Source organism: Brassica napus, chromosome A9 (genome assembly GCF_020379485.1).
Source record: "Brassica napus cultivar Da-Ae chromosome A9, Da-Ae, whole genome shotgun sequence".
NCBI classification, from domain to species: domain Eukaryota; kingdom Viridiplantae; phylum Streptophyta; class Magnoliopsida; order Brassicales; family Brassicaceae; genus Brassica; species Brassica napus.
Window position 1 is genome coordinate 32687072 of NC_063442.1, and position 16665 is coordinate 32703736.

General features: G+C 35.1%; 3 protein-coding genes and 1 pseudogene across 3 annotated transcripts; 3 read left to right on the forward strand and 1 right to left on the reverse strand.

Moving 5' to 3' along the window:
- The first annotated feature begins 351 nt into the window (after nt 1-351).
- Nucleotides 352-2551, forward strand: LOC106451355. The gene is made up of 4 exons (XM_048741031.1): nt 352-635; nt 876-1546; nt 1658-2080; nt 2162-2551. Exons 2-4 carry the CDS (start codon nt 883-885, stop codon nt 2320-2322), a joined length of 1248 nt encoding a protein of 415 aa, XP_048596988.1. The 5' UTR covers nt 352-635; nt 876-882; the 3' UTR covers nt 2323-2551.
- An 87-nt stretch (nt 2552-2638) lies between these two features.
- Nucleotides 2639-4298, reverse strand: LOC125578414 (annotated as a pseudogene).
- A 3750-nt stretch (nt 4299-8048) lies between these two features.
- On the forward strand, nt 8049-9199 carry LOC106454851. Its single transcript, XM_013896940.3, has one exon. It carries the CDS (start codon nt 8147-8149, stop codon nt 8906-8908), a length of 762 nt encoding a protein of 253 aa, XP_013752394.2. The 5' UTR covers nt 8049-8146; the 3' UTR covers nt 8909-9199.
- Nucleotides 9200-12071: 2872 nt separating this feature from the next.
- LOC106453606 (salicylate/benzoate carboxyl methyltransferase) lies at nt 12072-16648 on the forward strand. Its single transcript, XM_048741033.1, has 2 exons — nt 12072-15627; nt 15703-16648. The coding sequence occupies exons 1-2, from the start codon at nt 15541-15543 to the stop codon at nt 16423-16425; spliced, it is 810 nt and encodes a 269-aa protein (XP_048596990.1). The 5' UTR covers nt 12072-15540; the 3' UTR covers nt 16426-16648.
- The last annotated feature ends 17 nt before the right edge of the window (nt 16649-16665 follow it).

Below are 16665 nucleotides of genomic sequence, written 5' to 3' on the forward strand. Positions count from 1 at the left end.
GGGCTTTACAGATTCGTGAACAGACAAACTGGGCCATAAAAGCTAAAACAACCAAAATTTGGTTTTAGGACCTAATGTTGCCACGTTCTCGCTCTGATGACGTATTTAAGATAGGACCCGTTCATATAAGAATAAGACCCACACTTAACAAGATCCCCTCACGACATGGTAAGGAACTGTTCTCGAAACCCTACCACCGTTGAATTATTTACAAAAAATACCCCCTCTTTATCACGCCGACCAATCTCGTTAGTCATAACCTCGGAGGCTAAATACGTCTTTTGCAAGTCTTTCTAGAAGACACGTTTGTGTAAAATGTTCGACGAGGATTAATTCAGGGATTTAGTATATAAAATAACGAATTTGTTCAGAAAATTAGTCGCCAAGAAAAAACAAAATCAAATATTTGCGGAGAGGCAAAGCAGAAGAAGAAGTATCGTTTGCGATTAAAAAAAAAAAGCCTTGGAGAAGAGGTTAAGCTTCTTCCCTCCTCCTCTGCATCTCTTATACGATGCCGTATCACCCCTCTCCTTCCTCTTCAACCAATCTTCACCGTCGTCGTCTCGCTTCCGTCTAACAACCGTTGAATTAGATCCTTTTGAGCTTCTTCCGTTGAGATCTTCTTCTCGCGCGAGGTAATCGTTCTCTTACGCCACGAGAATTACCGTTTGATTTCTGGAAAATTAGTTATCGTTTAGATTTGAATCTTATAGGTGTTTGCGTTTGGGAGATTCGATTGACTTCTCGAATTGACCTTTTCGTGAGCTGTCTTTGTTGTGGTTTAGTGGTAGCGATTGTCAATTGTATCTTCGGTTTGTTTCGATTGAAATGAATAACAACGTTGTGTGGTTTTCATCTCGTATTGATGATTGCAGAGCCACGATGCCTACTTTCTCTGCAATTGCTTTGGATAGAATGCTAGAGCCAGGTGCTGCTTCCACGTCTCCTTCGCTTCATTATTCAAAGCCACCGTTATCTAAGCTGGAGAATGGCACTCGTCCTCAGATGTCACCGGCTCTCTACGCCACTCCTGATGCTATCCCTCTACCTAACTCTCCATCCTCATCTTCCTTCCCACCGTCGCCTTATATCATCAACCACAAATCACGCGGTCCTCGTCTTTTGAAAAGCTCTTCCGAGGCTAACGTGGCTTCCCAACAGAAGCCCCTTGAAGATGAAGGTGTTACTGGCGGTGCTGATGTGAAGGTTTCGCCTCGGAGGAAGTCCACCTCCTTCTCGTTTCCTATCAGCGAGGCTACTGAAGAGGATTATGCCAATGGTGTTTATGATCGCCAAGTTGGAGACTTTAGTTTTGATGGGAAACTTGGTAATGGAAAGTTGGAGCTGGATAATGCTGCCAATAATGATTTAGAATGGGAGAACAATCTGCCGGAGCCTTTCACTGCCAAGGTAGATAAGGAGAGTGAGTCTGAAGATTTCTATGACCCGGGTGAGTCAGCAAGCTTCACAAGTAACACCGATGCAGGAGAGGAAGGCTCACACAGACTTGCTACCCCTGTGGGAGAGTTTTATGATGCTTGGGACGGTACGTTTCTAATGCTTATGATCTTAGCGTTCCCTGGGTAGTATGGTTGTAACTGTTTTGTGATTTATCTAATACTCTTAACGTTAAAGGTCTTACTTTTTGGTCTTCCAGAGCTATCAAGCGACAGTGGAATGCAGAGTTCAGTTAACAACAATGAAACTGAGCTTAGGGAGATAAGGCTGAGTTTACTAATGGAAATCGAGAAGAGAAAACAAACAGAGGAGGCGCTGGAGCGGATGCAAACACACTGGCAGATGCTCCGTGAGCAGTTGGCCCAGGTTGGTGTGTTCGTTCCTATTGATCCAACCACCTCCACCAGCAACATGAACCTTTCAGAAGAACTACGCTGCCAGCTCGAGGTTGCTAGGTTTGTCTCCGACTCCTTAGGCAGAGGTATGGCTAAGGCGGAGGTAGAGATGGAGATGGAAGCTATGCTCGAAACTAAGAACTTTGAGATCACACGTTTGTCTGACCGTGTGCACTACTACGAAGCTGTGAACCGGGAAATGTCTCAACGAAACCAAGAAGCCATAGGTAAAAAAGAAACTCAAATTAATATGTCATTTCTGTTTTTCTTGGTTCTATGGATCTGATCACGAACCTTGTTGATAACAGAGGTGGCACGAAGAGAGAGACAGAAGAGAAAGAAGAGGCAGAGATGGATATGGGGATCTATTGCAACAACTATTACCCTAGGAAGCGCAGCATTGGCATGGTCTTACATTCCTGCGTCCCGACCATCATCAGAAGCATCACAGACTCTCAAGGATGATTAAGTAAGCCCTCTTGTCTCCATAATGGGTGTTTGTTTGATATGGGCAAAGAGAAATAAGATGCAAGACGTTTAGCACGCCTTGTGAATAGAAAATATATACATGTTTGGTTATTTGTTTTAACCGTTCAAGAGGATGTATAGCTCACGAGTAGCTACAACACACATGTTTCGTTTTTTTTGCGGTCGCATACACATTCACTAACATTCAATGTTTGCTCTCTAGTCTCAAATGCGTGGGTTGCCTACATTTGAAACTTTCACAAACGACCTTATGGTTTGGTAGATATTTTAAGCAGATATGGAAAGTTAAAAAGGTTATGCTCATCTATCGTGTCTGAACCAGTTGAGTACAACGTAGGCTGCAAAAGCTAGCGTATATGCAGATGCAACCAGAAACACATATAGTTGGAGTAATAGAGATGACTCGTAGGCTTCAAGAAGAAGCAAGTTCCACGTTTTGTACCGAAAGATGCAGAAAACAGAACCCATCAACCCACCAACTACCACTTGATTGCTTGTGTGAAGTTTCTGAGAAACCCTTAACCGTATCTGCACATTTGCAGAGGGAGAGATCAATGCAAATTGGTTTACCAAGAAACTAAATGAGTTTAAAAGCATGCGAATCGAATAGTTGAAACACTTACAAAATATGAACCCAATGCGAGGATGAGCATGCTTAGGAACAGGGAGACTTCGTTGGTTCCAAGCCATTCCATAACTGCACAATAATAACATTGACCAATCTGTCTTAACCGTTGGTAGTGGAAACAATGGATGTCTCGGTTCAAGTTTGCTTTTATCAGACAAAACCGCAAACACAGATATGAAGGACATGGACTGGGCATGGGAAGATGGCATCCCGGGATCAGTTCGCGAGGTTGTAGCAGGCCTCGCTTGGTTAAGTAAACGTTTGAGGAATACAGACAGCTGAATTCGAAACGGAACGAATGATTGCCCACAACGCAGTACCATCATGCCGCAGAAGAATGATGATGGAAGCAAATAGAGCAGACACAACCCATTTTCTCTGTCATTAATTAAAGAACAGTTAAAGAAACACACACACAACACTTAGTGAGGCATTTGTGTGCATCAAAGACACTTCCGTTAACTAACCAAACGATTAAAGATGGCTTCGATCCGACCGCGGGAGACCAACTCGTTCCAGAGCTCCGACAAGTCATTGCTAGCAAATCTCTTGACTAAAACGGTCATAGATCCTAGCGACAGGAAAACCCACGAGGGAGCGATGATCGAACTATGGCTCTGAAAATTAACATTCAAGTCGCGTTGAACGTTGTTTGCTCGAAATGAGGTAATCCTCTGGCGCGTTTTATTGGTATATTTTTTCTACCTCCACTTGGTGGAATAAATGGGTAAACCGATATTGAACCAAAATAATGGGCTTTTGTTACCTCGCATGAGGCCCATTAGAGACCTAGCATAATCATCTCGGATAAACGGGAACACATTTTTGCTTTTATTTCTTTGGACTTTGGAGGAATAAAGGAATCTGTCATGTTGACATGAAAATGTGAAAAGTTAAAATTCGAATATAAATAAATAATGTATCAACGGTGAGAAAGCGTTGTACACGTCGTTTTATTCTAAAGAATATTATAATTTTTAAGCGTTTTTGAACAATGTTGCTAGTATCTGTGGAATTCTGTATACTATATGCATATGAACTAAAATTTGGAGTTATAAATTATATATAAATAACATAACATACTGATAAAATTTTGATATACAAATATGAAAGTAAAATATGCCTAAAGTATTTATGTAAGTTATATAACGTACGACACATTTTAGATATACAGTATATGTAATATAGATCGAATATGCCTTGAAGAATTTTCCACGTATGTTTCTTGAAAATGTATTGGATAAAGTAATATAACGAGTGAGAACGCGTTGTACACGTAGTTTTATTCTGAAGAATATTATAAATGTTTCAGCGTTTTATAACAATGTTGCTTTCTGTGGAATTCTGTACATACATATGCATATCAGCATATGAACTAAAATTTGGATATATATAACTATATAGCATAACATATTGATAAAAGATCAGATAAACAAATATGAAGGTATATAATATGCCCTGAGGTATGTTCAACATAAGTTATATAACGTATAATACATTTTAGATATTTAATATATAAATATACATAATAGATCGAATATGACTTGAAGAATTTTCTACGTATGTTTTCGAAAATATATAAGATAATGACATAAAGGAGAGTATTCTTTATATTTGACCAATTGTTATCAGATTAAACTAGCTGCTTTACGTATGCTTTCAGATTAGATTCTTGGCCATTTCTTTTTGGCATTGAAATACTCAGGTTAAATGTGTAAAATGGTTCTTCTAGCTAGCTTTACACATTGTTACTGTTATGGTGTGATCGTAACCTATTTAACCTAACTTCTTTTGGACACATGATATCATTAAGTAGTAGTCAAGAAACACATTGATTAATTTATATTATAAACAAAAACATGTATTTGATGATTTTTTTGAAACCATGCACCATGTATTTGATGATATTGTATCTTAAAATTTACGAAATGAAAGTTATACCTATATATATATATATATATTATATGGCGGTATAAAGCTTATAACTAGTACCAAAATATTGTAGACAGTAGATGATTTGAATTTAATCTGTAGGAATATATGGCTCATACCACAAGAATGTTTTCTCCTCTTTGTAGTTCCACTTGGGTTTCTCTTTTGATTTTAGAGTCACCAGTTGTGTTAATGGAACAGATATACGATCTTAGTCTACGAGAAATAAAAGTAAATACCACGTCACATCGCATTTGAAATCCACAAAAGATTTGCATTCATATCATCCAAGTTTTTCATATAATTCCATAAATTGAAAAAACCTGTGAAAAATGATATACCTTGAAGTGTGGCTAAAAAGAGTGCAAGTATGGGTGAAAGTGGATACAATGGGCGGAGTGACGATTGCCACACGCCGCGGGAGATACAAACTCTGTATCGTTCTACAAAAGAATTTTTAAATAAGAGAGCAAGATGCGTCCATCAGGCTGTCAAACTCAAATCTTCAAAGTACAGTTTTGGCAGAGATTGACCATGACCCGGTAATGTTTTGAAAATTTATTACAAAATGCTATGAGTTCGGAAATGTATACAGATAACATAGTGTCGTTTTATGTCAAATCGTTCTTGAATATCATGATGGTGTTTTCCATCTCTGGGCTATACTCAAATTAATGTAGCTATGTCAATATAGCTTTGAGTAGTGGTCAACTATTGAATCACGACCCCGAACAAGTAAACCATATCAGTGATTCCTACCCTTTTTTTTGTTTTCAATAAAGATGCTTATTTTTGAAATATAAACTAATATGCACATTTGCACTCGTTGTGAGTTCCATAGCAACAAAATGACTCAACTTTTAGAAGTTCTTTACTCCTACGATTTGTTATATATTAGTACCAAGTTACTGCCAGACAGTCCAGACCCATAAAATTAGCACACACGAGCAACCCTAGTCGTGCATGCATGTGTGTGGTTTGTATGAACAAATAAAAACGCATGTAAGTGGAACTTATGGGCAGAAACTAAAGAAAGATGAACATTAAAGATACCAGTCGACCAATCTTTATTATCCACTAACTATTTTTCCATGTTGATCAATATGGCTTCTAATTATAAATTAAAGCGACTCAAAGCATTCTTTGGATCTTTTAGCCGAATAACTTTACATTTGGCCTCACCTAATATATTAGTTCATGCCGACCAACGAAAGTAGTGTGTCTGTTTCTCTTTGTTAATTATTGATATGTGTGTGTATTTGTAAACACAACCTTGTAATTGTAAATGTAAAATGTAACCTAGAGAAGAATTCGGACAATAGACTTTGAGACAAAAGTCCGTAGGTATCTCTACAATACATGAAAATGAAGCAATGTACAGTATTTTTATACACACGTGATTTATGGCAGTTTAATTATCTGTAGAATCTTTCTCGGAACCATGTGACCGTATTAAATGCGATATTACGTGTAAGCTAATCATAGTCATATTTGTTTATTAGTAGTTGAGTAAGCGCCGTTCTTATTTTCATGCACATGTGATCAGTACCGTGCGAAGAGTTTTAGGGGCCTAAGTCAAGTTTTAAAAATAAATTTATTTACAACCGTATTAAAAATAATTTTCTAATATGATATATTATTTTCACCAAATACACAAGTCTAATATTGTAAAAGAATGAGTTTATAACGTAAATATGTTATATTATGTCATATAGAAAAAAATACATGAATTCAAAAAATGAATTAATTAATTTTCGTAGAAATGTTTTTTTTTTAAATAAGTCTAAACCACTATACTAAAAATTATTTTAAATTTTAGGGCCCTAAAAACAGTCATATTAATCGGGGGCCTGAGACGAATGCCTTTTTTAATACACTGTAGACACGCCTCTGCATGTGATAATTAGTTTTATCGAATGGGATTATGGCAATTTGCATGTATGAGAGTATAGGCGCTAAACAAAAACAAGATACAATTAAATATCTGTTTATTTAGAATATCCGTAGAGTCGACTGCTAGATTTGTTTTATTTCTGAGAAAGTAAAATTCAAAACAAGATGTTTCTATTATAATTTGTCACTTATATCTGGCCTGCTGCACGATAGTTAATTGTTCAATGTTCGTAACAATTATTATGCGTTAGTATATTTTGTTATCGGGTGCAAAATCAATTATTACATAAAGTTATTTTTAACATGAAATATATTCTGAAAATAGATATATCCTACAAGTTCACTATATATGCATATATATAAATACAACAAACCGAACTAAAAAAATAAAAATGGAATCATAATACCGTTTCGGTAGAAAATATATAGTAAATTTACCAAAGTTTTCTGGGTCAGGTGACCTCACTCCAAAGTATATATGTACATATAATTTGAAAGAGTCGAGATTATATGCATTTTGGAAAATAACATACTGTATATGGTTTTATCAATCGTTAAACAAAATCAAACTTGCTCTCTGTTAAGGGGTATAATTAAACCGTTCTATTTAATGTTGTGCTATTGATAGAAAATGTACAAAAAGTAGAACTGGTTTTGAAAGAAATCGTAGCGTGTCATTTTAATGAAACGGTGAGATGCACGGGAGATATATAAATAATCAGTTTCTTTGTGGTAATAATATATACCAAAATGTTTTTTTTGTCTGAATTTTTAATATACCAAAATGTTGGTGAAGGAAAGAAAAGAGCAAAGTGGTAATCAGATCGGTAGATATACGGATTCCATACGGTTCACGTGAAAACGTGATTCATTCTTACATCACTATTTCATTTTGCCCGGTCCAATTTACTCTTTCTTAATTTACTCTCTGTTTTGTTTAATAACAGCTTAACTCGTTCAAACTTTTTTATTTCTCTGTGAAATTGTTCAAACACACAATATAAATTTTCTTGAATATATGAGTTTACTTTTATTTTATTATCCTGGAGTGATCATACACTTGAATTTATACTAACCTTTACTTTTGACACTTAACTTTTAACAGAAAATTTCAGAATTGAAAGGTCAACAATTGTTGTGTTTAATAATCATACCAATTCAAAATTAGACCCCTAAAACAATGATTTGACAAATTTTAGCCAAAAAAAAAAACAATTATTTGAAAGAAAACAAAAAAGGGGAAAGAAAGTCTATAAAAAGAGACGCTTGGGGAGATGCATGGGTCCACTTCCTTCCTTCTTCTAACTACTTTCTCTCAGTCTTCTCACATTTCTCTATCTGATCGAGAAAAATGGATTCGATCTCTTTCGCCAACGTGAAAGCAGAGAAAGCCAAGGCGCTGCATCGTTTCCAGCGCATTGGTTTCCTCTTCCGCGCAGCAGAGATCTGCCTCGCTCTTCTCTTGCTCTGTTGGATCTTCTCCTCCCTTCCTTTCGCCGCTCGTATCTCCGGCGAGTTTCTCCGTCGTCTCGCTTGCGTCGTCTCCTCTCCTCTCTTCATCTTCGTCCTCGGTAACTCCATCGTCGTCGCCCTTCTCACCACCAAATCCACCGTCTTCTCCAGCGGTGGCGACGGCGGAGGAGAGGCGGATATCTACGACGTGTTCATCAGATCCGGTGAGAATCGCGCCAGTTCTTCCGACGTTAGAGATATCCCGGAAGAGCCCACCGTTTACTACGACAAACAGATGATCGGCACTGAAACAGAATCGGTTTCAAATTCAATTCCGACGGTGGCGCGTGAAGATCACGTGACAACCGAACCGGAGAAGGAAACGGTTACGGTTACTGATGTAGTGAAGGATTATTCTCCTCCTCCGACAAAAGTCTATCGAAGAAGCAAATCGGAAAAACAGAGACAAGATGCTGTGACGAAGCCTTCGCTCCGGCGATCGGAGACAGAGAAGTGCCGTGAAACCGTTAAGCAGTGCGAAGAAGTGCCGTTTCCGGAGGATAATCTGACAAACGAAGAGTTTCAGAAAACGATCGAAGCATTCATCGCCAAACAGTTGATTTTCCGTCGCCGAGAATCCCTCGCCGTCGTTATCCCATAACCACATCTAAAATGAGTGCATATATTATATATACATAACTATATATGTATGTATCTTCGAGTTCGAACCAACAAGCACAGTTTTGTAAGGAAAGGACAAATTTAACGGATAGAAGATTGATCGATCTCTGTTTTGTCCTTTCCTTGGTGGTTCGAATACGTATAGCTTCTAAAATGTTCGAATCAAGTTTGTTTTAAAGATTTTGCATTTAGAACATGAACAATATGAATAGCGCTTCTCTGTTTCTCCTAATGTTCACAATTTTTAAATAATTACATAATTTCTTGTCCTTTTTCTATTGGTTCAGCAAGTGTCACTTCCCTGAAGTGGTAATAAAACAAACTTGGAGTAGAAACTATGTTTCGTTACATTATTGGCTTTACCAAATTACTTTAGTGCAATCAAAGAAAATAAAGCGTCGCCTCTCTCTTTTTTTTTTGTTGCAGTGAAGTTAGTAAGCCTTTGGTTGAGTACATATTAGTATATTACTAGGGAAATTAGACAGACTATGAAAAATATATAATTCATTGTCTGACCAATTTTCCTAACATTTATATATACGGTGCTATTTTTCTATAATAATACTTTATTATCTTTTCCCTAACCGGTAAAATGTACAAAAAATTAAAATTAAAATTCATAACTAAAATAAAAGAAAAAATATCTTCGGTAACTCCTCCTCCATACGTAGTTTCCTCGTTCTCTTTCATATGAAATAACTGTAATCAACTATTGACCATTTATTCCATGAAATACATCATGGCCTCTTCTATCCAGACACGTTAGCTTATATATCCCACATTTATTTTCTAAAAGTACATATTTCATGTTTCTATTTCATCTGAAATACATTCCACCGGGGTTGCCATTGGGGCCATGCTCCATAAAACCATATGCATAGCAACATTTGAGAAATATGGTAGATTGCTTTTAGATTGCAACTACATTTTCACATTGTCTATTTTATATGCCTCACGTAGAAGGGAAAATGAATATGTCTGATATTTTGAATTTTGAGTTTTGAGTTTAGTTTATGGAAGATTTGAATTGATATTGGATTAGAGTTTATATTTCCGTGTAGGATATAATGATTAGTCGCTAGGGTTTAGTTTATGGTCGATTGGGGTTGATATTGGGCAAGCATTACCACTTTCATATTTTGATATTTGGATTAAGGTTTTATATTCATGTGTTGGATTTAATGATTACTTGATAAGGTTTAGTTTATAGACAATTGGGGTTGACAATGGAGCAATCATACCATTTTCATATTGTGATATTTGGATTAGGGTTTATATTCCCCTATTGGGTTTAATGATTTATAGAGTTTAATTAATGGACTATTGGGGTTGACATTGGAGCAAGCATTACCACATTCCATGAAGCCATAACCATATCAACATAACCATTTTATAATTTCACCAATATGTACTATGCTATTTATTTTGCTCCATTCTATTTGACTTTAAGGTTTATATTTTAGTAATGATTCATATCATGTGATATTTGGATTATAGTTTATATTTTTTTTTTAGGGTTTAGTGATTAATATTTTGAGTTTAGTTTATGGAAAGTTTGGGTTAACGTTGAGGTAAGCATTATCTCATTCCATGTAATCATAGACATTTTAAAATTTGAACAGTATATACTATGTTATTTCGTTTGTTATTATTCTATTTTATTGATGTTTCATAAGTACTATTTGCATATTTTTATATTTGTGTTAGGATTTATATTTCTTTTTAGGAATTAGTGATTAGTATTTTGGATTTAGTTTATAGAAGGTTTGGGTAAATGATAGGGTAATTATTACCTACTTCCATGCAATCGTAGACATTTCAAAATTTAAACAATGTGTAATATGCTATTTCGTTGTTATTATTCAATTGCTAGGGTTGTTCTACACCATTTTGGTTATATAGAATGTGAACTTTGTAACTTTCAATTCTTCACATATATTCACATATGTTACTTCTTTTGAGTGCACTTTCTATAACTTTAAAATGTCTACTATTTTTTCTTCTTTTTTATTGCATACAGTTAAAACTTATGTGGTAAATAATTTGGAACAAGTGCTTTGTTTCTATATGTGATTGTAAATACTCCACAAAAAGCACGAGTCATTTACTATTTTTTTGCATCTCGAGACTTATTAAGCCCAAGGATAAAACCGGACAGTTTGAAATCTAAATGTGTGACGTTGCATTGTGTCAAAATCATTGCCACTCACCTTATTTATGTTTAAAATCTGCCTATTACACAAATAAACCCTACATACTACTCACTATTGAAGTAGAAGCATTTACTAGATAATGTTAAAACACGTCTTTGATTATCTTCATCATAAAACTTAGTTTTCAATTTTAGTCTCAACTAATATATATTACAAAAATCCAAACTCTAAATATATCACGGAAAATCTATTTACTATATAATTTTCCTATGAAAAAATGTTATCGTTCTAAGAAAATCTCAAACTAATTTTTATATATTTTTTGAAACATAAAAAATAATATTATCGAGGTAAATTTTGATCTAATGTATTCATCTATAATATGTTTATTTTATTTTTGAGATAAAACATAGATAAATGTTGTTTTTCTATATATAGAGACAAAATAACATTTTCTATATTTTTCCTCATATATATATATATAATATATAATTCACATTTTTCAGCACATATTTATAGATTTTGAATATAATACAATCTAATGTATAATCTTGTATTAATTAAATTGGAAGTGTTGCAGTATGTATATACGTCTGAAACAAATAAATAACCTTGTATCTATAGTTCATATTACGAATTAAAAACAGGGTGTTGAATTGTAAGATGACATCAAAACAGGAAAGAACTAGTGAACTACTCAGTGAAAAACACTATTAGTAATGAAAAAGCAGATGCGCGATAAAACGACATACAAAATGGGCACGGTGTATAAGATTTGGAGAGGAACATATTTCACTCTTCTAATTGTTTAATGGGAATGATTGATGGTCTAAATGTCAGGATAGTCTATAAAATCATCCCAACCTGAAAATATTATAATTGCTTAAGCCGCATGCACAGTGTCCGGTGGGTACGGCTTAGCACTAATCATAGTGCAATAATATGAATAGCAATAGTATATAAAAATGCACTTTTATGCAGACACCCACGCAGGAAAATAAAATGAAAAGTGACTTTCTTTTTCACCAAGACCCGTAATCTCTGCTGATAAAATTTCAAAAGCAGTTTCCACCTTTTCCCTATATCTTTTGTGTTTGTTTTTTCAAACTTTACTTATATTTAATAGAAATACCGATTGCCTTACAAAAAATTACTGTCTGCATTTTAAATTTGTTTTTGTTAGTTCGTGATCTTTATTTGAGATCAGCAACAAAGATGATTGTTTCCACCACGAACGGCTATAGGCTATTATTGCTATTGTGGTTGTTGGATTCATTCACCATCACTGCACTTTTAAGTTGATTAGCTAATGTTTTGATAAACTTGACAACCTAAAATTACATATTAGAGATAGATTTTATACTTATCACATAACACACGCAGTTAATTATAAAAAAAAAATTGTCCTGGATTACGTTGATTTATAGTGAAAAACAAAGAAAATAATTTACGAGGAATATTTGCATGCATTAAGCTTTTTTCACTGTTCCAAAGAACTTAATTTTTCACCTCAGGCTAACATCTTTGGGAGCTTATGAACGAGAACTTCCTTGATTTTTCATTTAAATAAAAATAAAAAGGAGCCAAGACATGCGTTATTATCCATATCATGGATGCATGAACGAAAACAGGAAAGATAAGGATGTTGACGTCAATCAATGTATATAGTACGTAGATGTATTATACAAATAAACCCAAGCCTACGAATTGTCGTATAGCTTATATTTATTTGGCCCACATTTATATCAAGGGTCGACAAAAAGATACATTGAGAACTAGATTTATAAGTTGTCTAAATGGCAATGGTCCATATCAAATAGATTAAGAAGGATTAGGAATAATATGTATTCAACTGAAAATTTGATGTGAATTGTTTTTAGATGACAAATCGATTGTTATTCAAATAAGAAGTTTAAAATTTCATTTAAAGTTTAGTGTGTTACTGAACTTGACATTTCATAAAATATTTGAAATCTACTGTTGTTGAAAAAAATAAATCTTGAATTTTAGAAGTTTTTAGTGATTTTATAATGTTTGGATGAAATTTCTTAATTAGAAAAATAAAAATCTAATTTTATAACTTTTTTTGTGCTTACATATCAACTCTTTATTAGTCAATATGAGAGTACATGATTTTGACAATGCAAGTGATTCAACCACATTTATAAACAGAGAAATCTAGAATCACACATTTGGATACACATTTTGATTCTACGCTATACAATATAAAACTCAGTTATAATTCCACCTCAATAAGTACAAACTCATCCTACTACCCATGATAAGCTGCCTCTTAACCACTTAATTAGACCAAAGAGACGACAACAATGAGAACTCACAACGACGGTTTTCGTGGTTATTTCGTCATAAAATAGAGTTTATGACGAAATAACTACGAAAGCTATTTCATCGTTAAACATTCTTCGTAACATATATTTCCTCGCTAATTCGCCGTAAAGTGAAAGGTTTCGTCGTAAAAGCCACGTAAACTATTTCCTCGTAAAAACTACGTAAACATTTTCCTCGTAAAGAATACATAAAAAAATTTCTCGTAAAGTAGACGCTTGATTACGTCGTTCTTTACACGTAATCTTTACGACGAATCTCCGTGTCTTTCGTAGTAAATTCCTCGCTAACATTTTTTCAATTTCCTCGCTAATTAAACGTAATTTAGCTACGGATTTGCTTAGATTCTTTATTTTAAAAAAATAATATATAATCAAAAATATTTTTAAATTTGTTTCAAAATTATTAAAAATGTAAATAAGAAATCATATGAAAATATTTTATAAATATTTAAGTTTCAAATTTATAATACAATAAAAAGAAGAAAAAAAAAACTAAGGGGCATGTGCGCCTACCGAGCTAGCAACACCCCCCTCTTTCTGTTGTTCTGCATCTCCTCGAAGAGGTCTGGACTCCTTCTCTCTACTTCTTCCTCATCCTCATGCGTGCTGGGTGGCTCTAGAACGGGATTTTGTCTCAGCATCTCTGCCAACATGGTCTCCAAATGAGGATTTCCAGCCGCTAGAAGGTCCAGAAAGCCCTCAACTAACTCATACGAGCTGTGAATGCAAACCGCGTCGAGTTCAACTCGGAACGCAGCTGAGTGATTTCATCAGCCGTCACTGACCATAAGACGCTGTTGCCCTTGGGACATCGTTGACAAAACCAATCCCCAACGTACGTCCCTTTTTCTTAGAGACAACCTTTAAAAAAAAAGATAAATGTAAGTGATAAAAAAAATAGATTAAATAAATAATAATAATAAAAAAAAATTAAACTTTTACCTTCTCGTAAATCTGATCCATTTCAGGTGTGGATAATGTGACCGGTATTCCATCGGGGGACTGCTGGGTCAGCTGGGTTTGGCGGTCTTCAATCCGAGCAACCACATCGTTGTAGATTTGTTCGGACCCATGATCTACAAATTGCCCAGCCTTGTTCTTGTGGGTCCTCATATAGATCCTTAAGAGACGGGAGAACATTTAAGAAACATTTTAAAAAGTTATAATATATTAAAAAAATTAATTAATTAAAATATTTACCATATCCAAACGGACACCAATGTGGGGTTTCTGACCCGTAGAGTGAAACATCGGCCCGTTGCCATGCCCATCTTTCGTTAGACAGGAGGCGGAGCAAATGTTGGAGACTTTAATGGACGATGGCAGGTTCCAATAACGAATGAGGCCATCCCACACTTCCTTGGTGAGCTCAGCGGGTTTTCTCTGCTCATAACCCTTCACGATCCAATCATCATTCCAGTTGGATACCGTGGCTAACAATCGACCTTTCGCCTTCCCGACAAACGCTTTTTTCACCCTCTCGTTCATCCCTACGGACCAATGATATTTTTGCTGTAACAGAACAAATTAGATTAATAATTAGTTTAAAAATAATAAAAAGTTGTAATAAAAAAAAGTTTATATAATTAATAGTAACTTACAACGAAATCAATTTCCAGTTCGGATGAGCGTCGGGGAAGTAGCCTTTGATTGCCTTCGAACCCCAAAGCTGAAAAAACCAAAGTAAAAGTATTTAAATTATTTATTATTGTTATAAAATAATTGCACAATAAAAATGTAACGTACAACAAAGTTTTGTCCGGTTGGTCAGAATCTAAGACTGGTAAACCTTCTCTGCATGCCTGACGTAATTTTACGAGGACTAATTGTAGCAAACGAGATCTTCACTAATTTTAGAGATTCCCACAAGTGATGATTTTAGTTTCTTCAGTTTCCACCTATAACAAATTCTGAGCTTTTGAGTAAAACAGAATACTAAACAAAAGCCAGTTCCTCAAAGCCATTATCATGTCTGCTTCAAGGTAAACCATATGCTTTTGTTCTACACTTTTGTGAATTGATGTACATATTGTAAAATGAGTACGTGGGTATGTAAATAAATCAGGTCTCAAGTTGTAATTAACCCATCTGACTGAAAAAAGTTTGTTTATATGTTAATCAGGGACCCTTTGGTGGATGCTCTTAGTATGAAAGAGGGAAATGGTGAACACAGTTACGATACCAATTCTCATTATCAGGTAACTAAATCACTTTATGAAGAATACAAGAACAAGATCCCTTACTTTGACAATGATATATGTTTTTTTTTATAGAGAAGTGTTTTCTCCGAGATAGAACATGTGGTGATAGAGAGCTTCATAGAAATGTTAATGAATTTGGACTATCTCGAATACATCAAAGTGGCTGGTTGTTCTTCTGGAAGAAACACGTTGTTTGCCATGTCCGAGATTGTCAACACGATAATACAATCATACCATCAAAAAGGTCGACTCAACGCACCAGAGATCGAGTGTTGTCTGAACGATCTTCCACATAACGACTTCAACACTACCTTCAAGTTGGTACCTTCCTTTCTAGAGAAGCTGAAGATTGAGGTCAAAGGAAAGTGCTTCGTGTCAGGAGTCCCAAAATCTTTCTATTCAAGGCTGTTCCCAAGCATGTCTCTTCATCTTGCTCATTCATCTTTTAGTCTCCATTGGCTTTCTAAGGTCCCTGATGGTCTCGAGAACAACAATACAAGCATCCATATCAATGATACATCCCCTCCAGATGTCTACAAAAGTTATTTGAATCAGTTCAAGAATGATTTCTCGTTGTTCTTAAGAATGCGTTCAGAAGAGATAGTGCCTAATGGGCAGATGGTTCTCACGTTCGTGGGAAGAAAGGTTTCTGATCCTTTATCCAAAGATTGTTTTCAGGTTTGGTCGTTGTTATCCGATTGCATCCTTGATCTAGTGTCCGAGGTACCCAATCTCACTAACTTGCTTTCATTCTTTATATTTTTAACTATTGACATCAATGGAACTGCCTTATAAAAAATTTACTATCAAACATTTTTAAAAGTATGGGTTTCCAACTAAAATCAGTTGGAAATAAATACAAATGCTCATATGTTTTAGATAATATACTATTGGTTATCTTATTTCACATATAAGATTTATAAGACAGCTTAGGGGTGGGCGTTCGGGTACCCATTCGGGTTCGATTCGGATCTATTTGGATTTCGGGTTTTCGGGGTCAAAGATTTCAGTCCCATTCTTCTAAGTTTCGGTTCG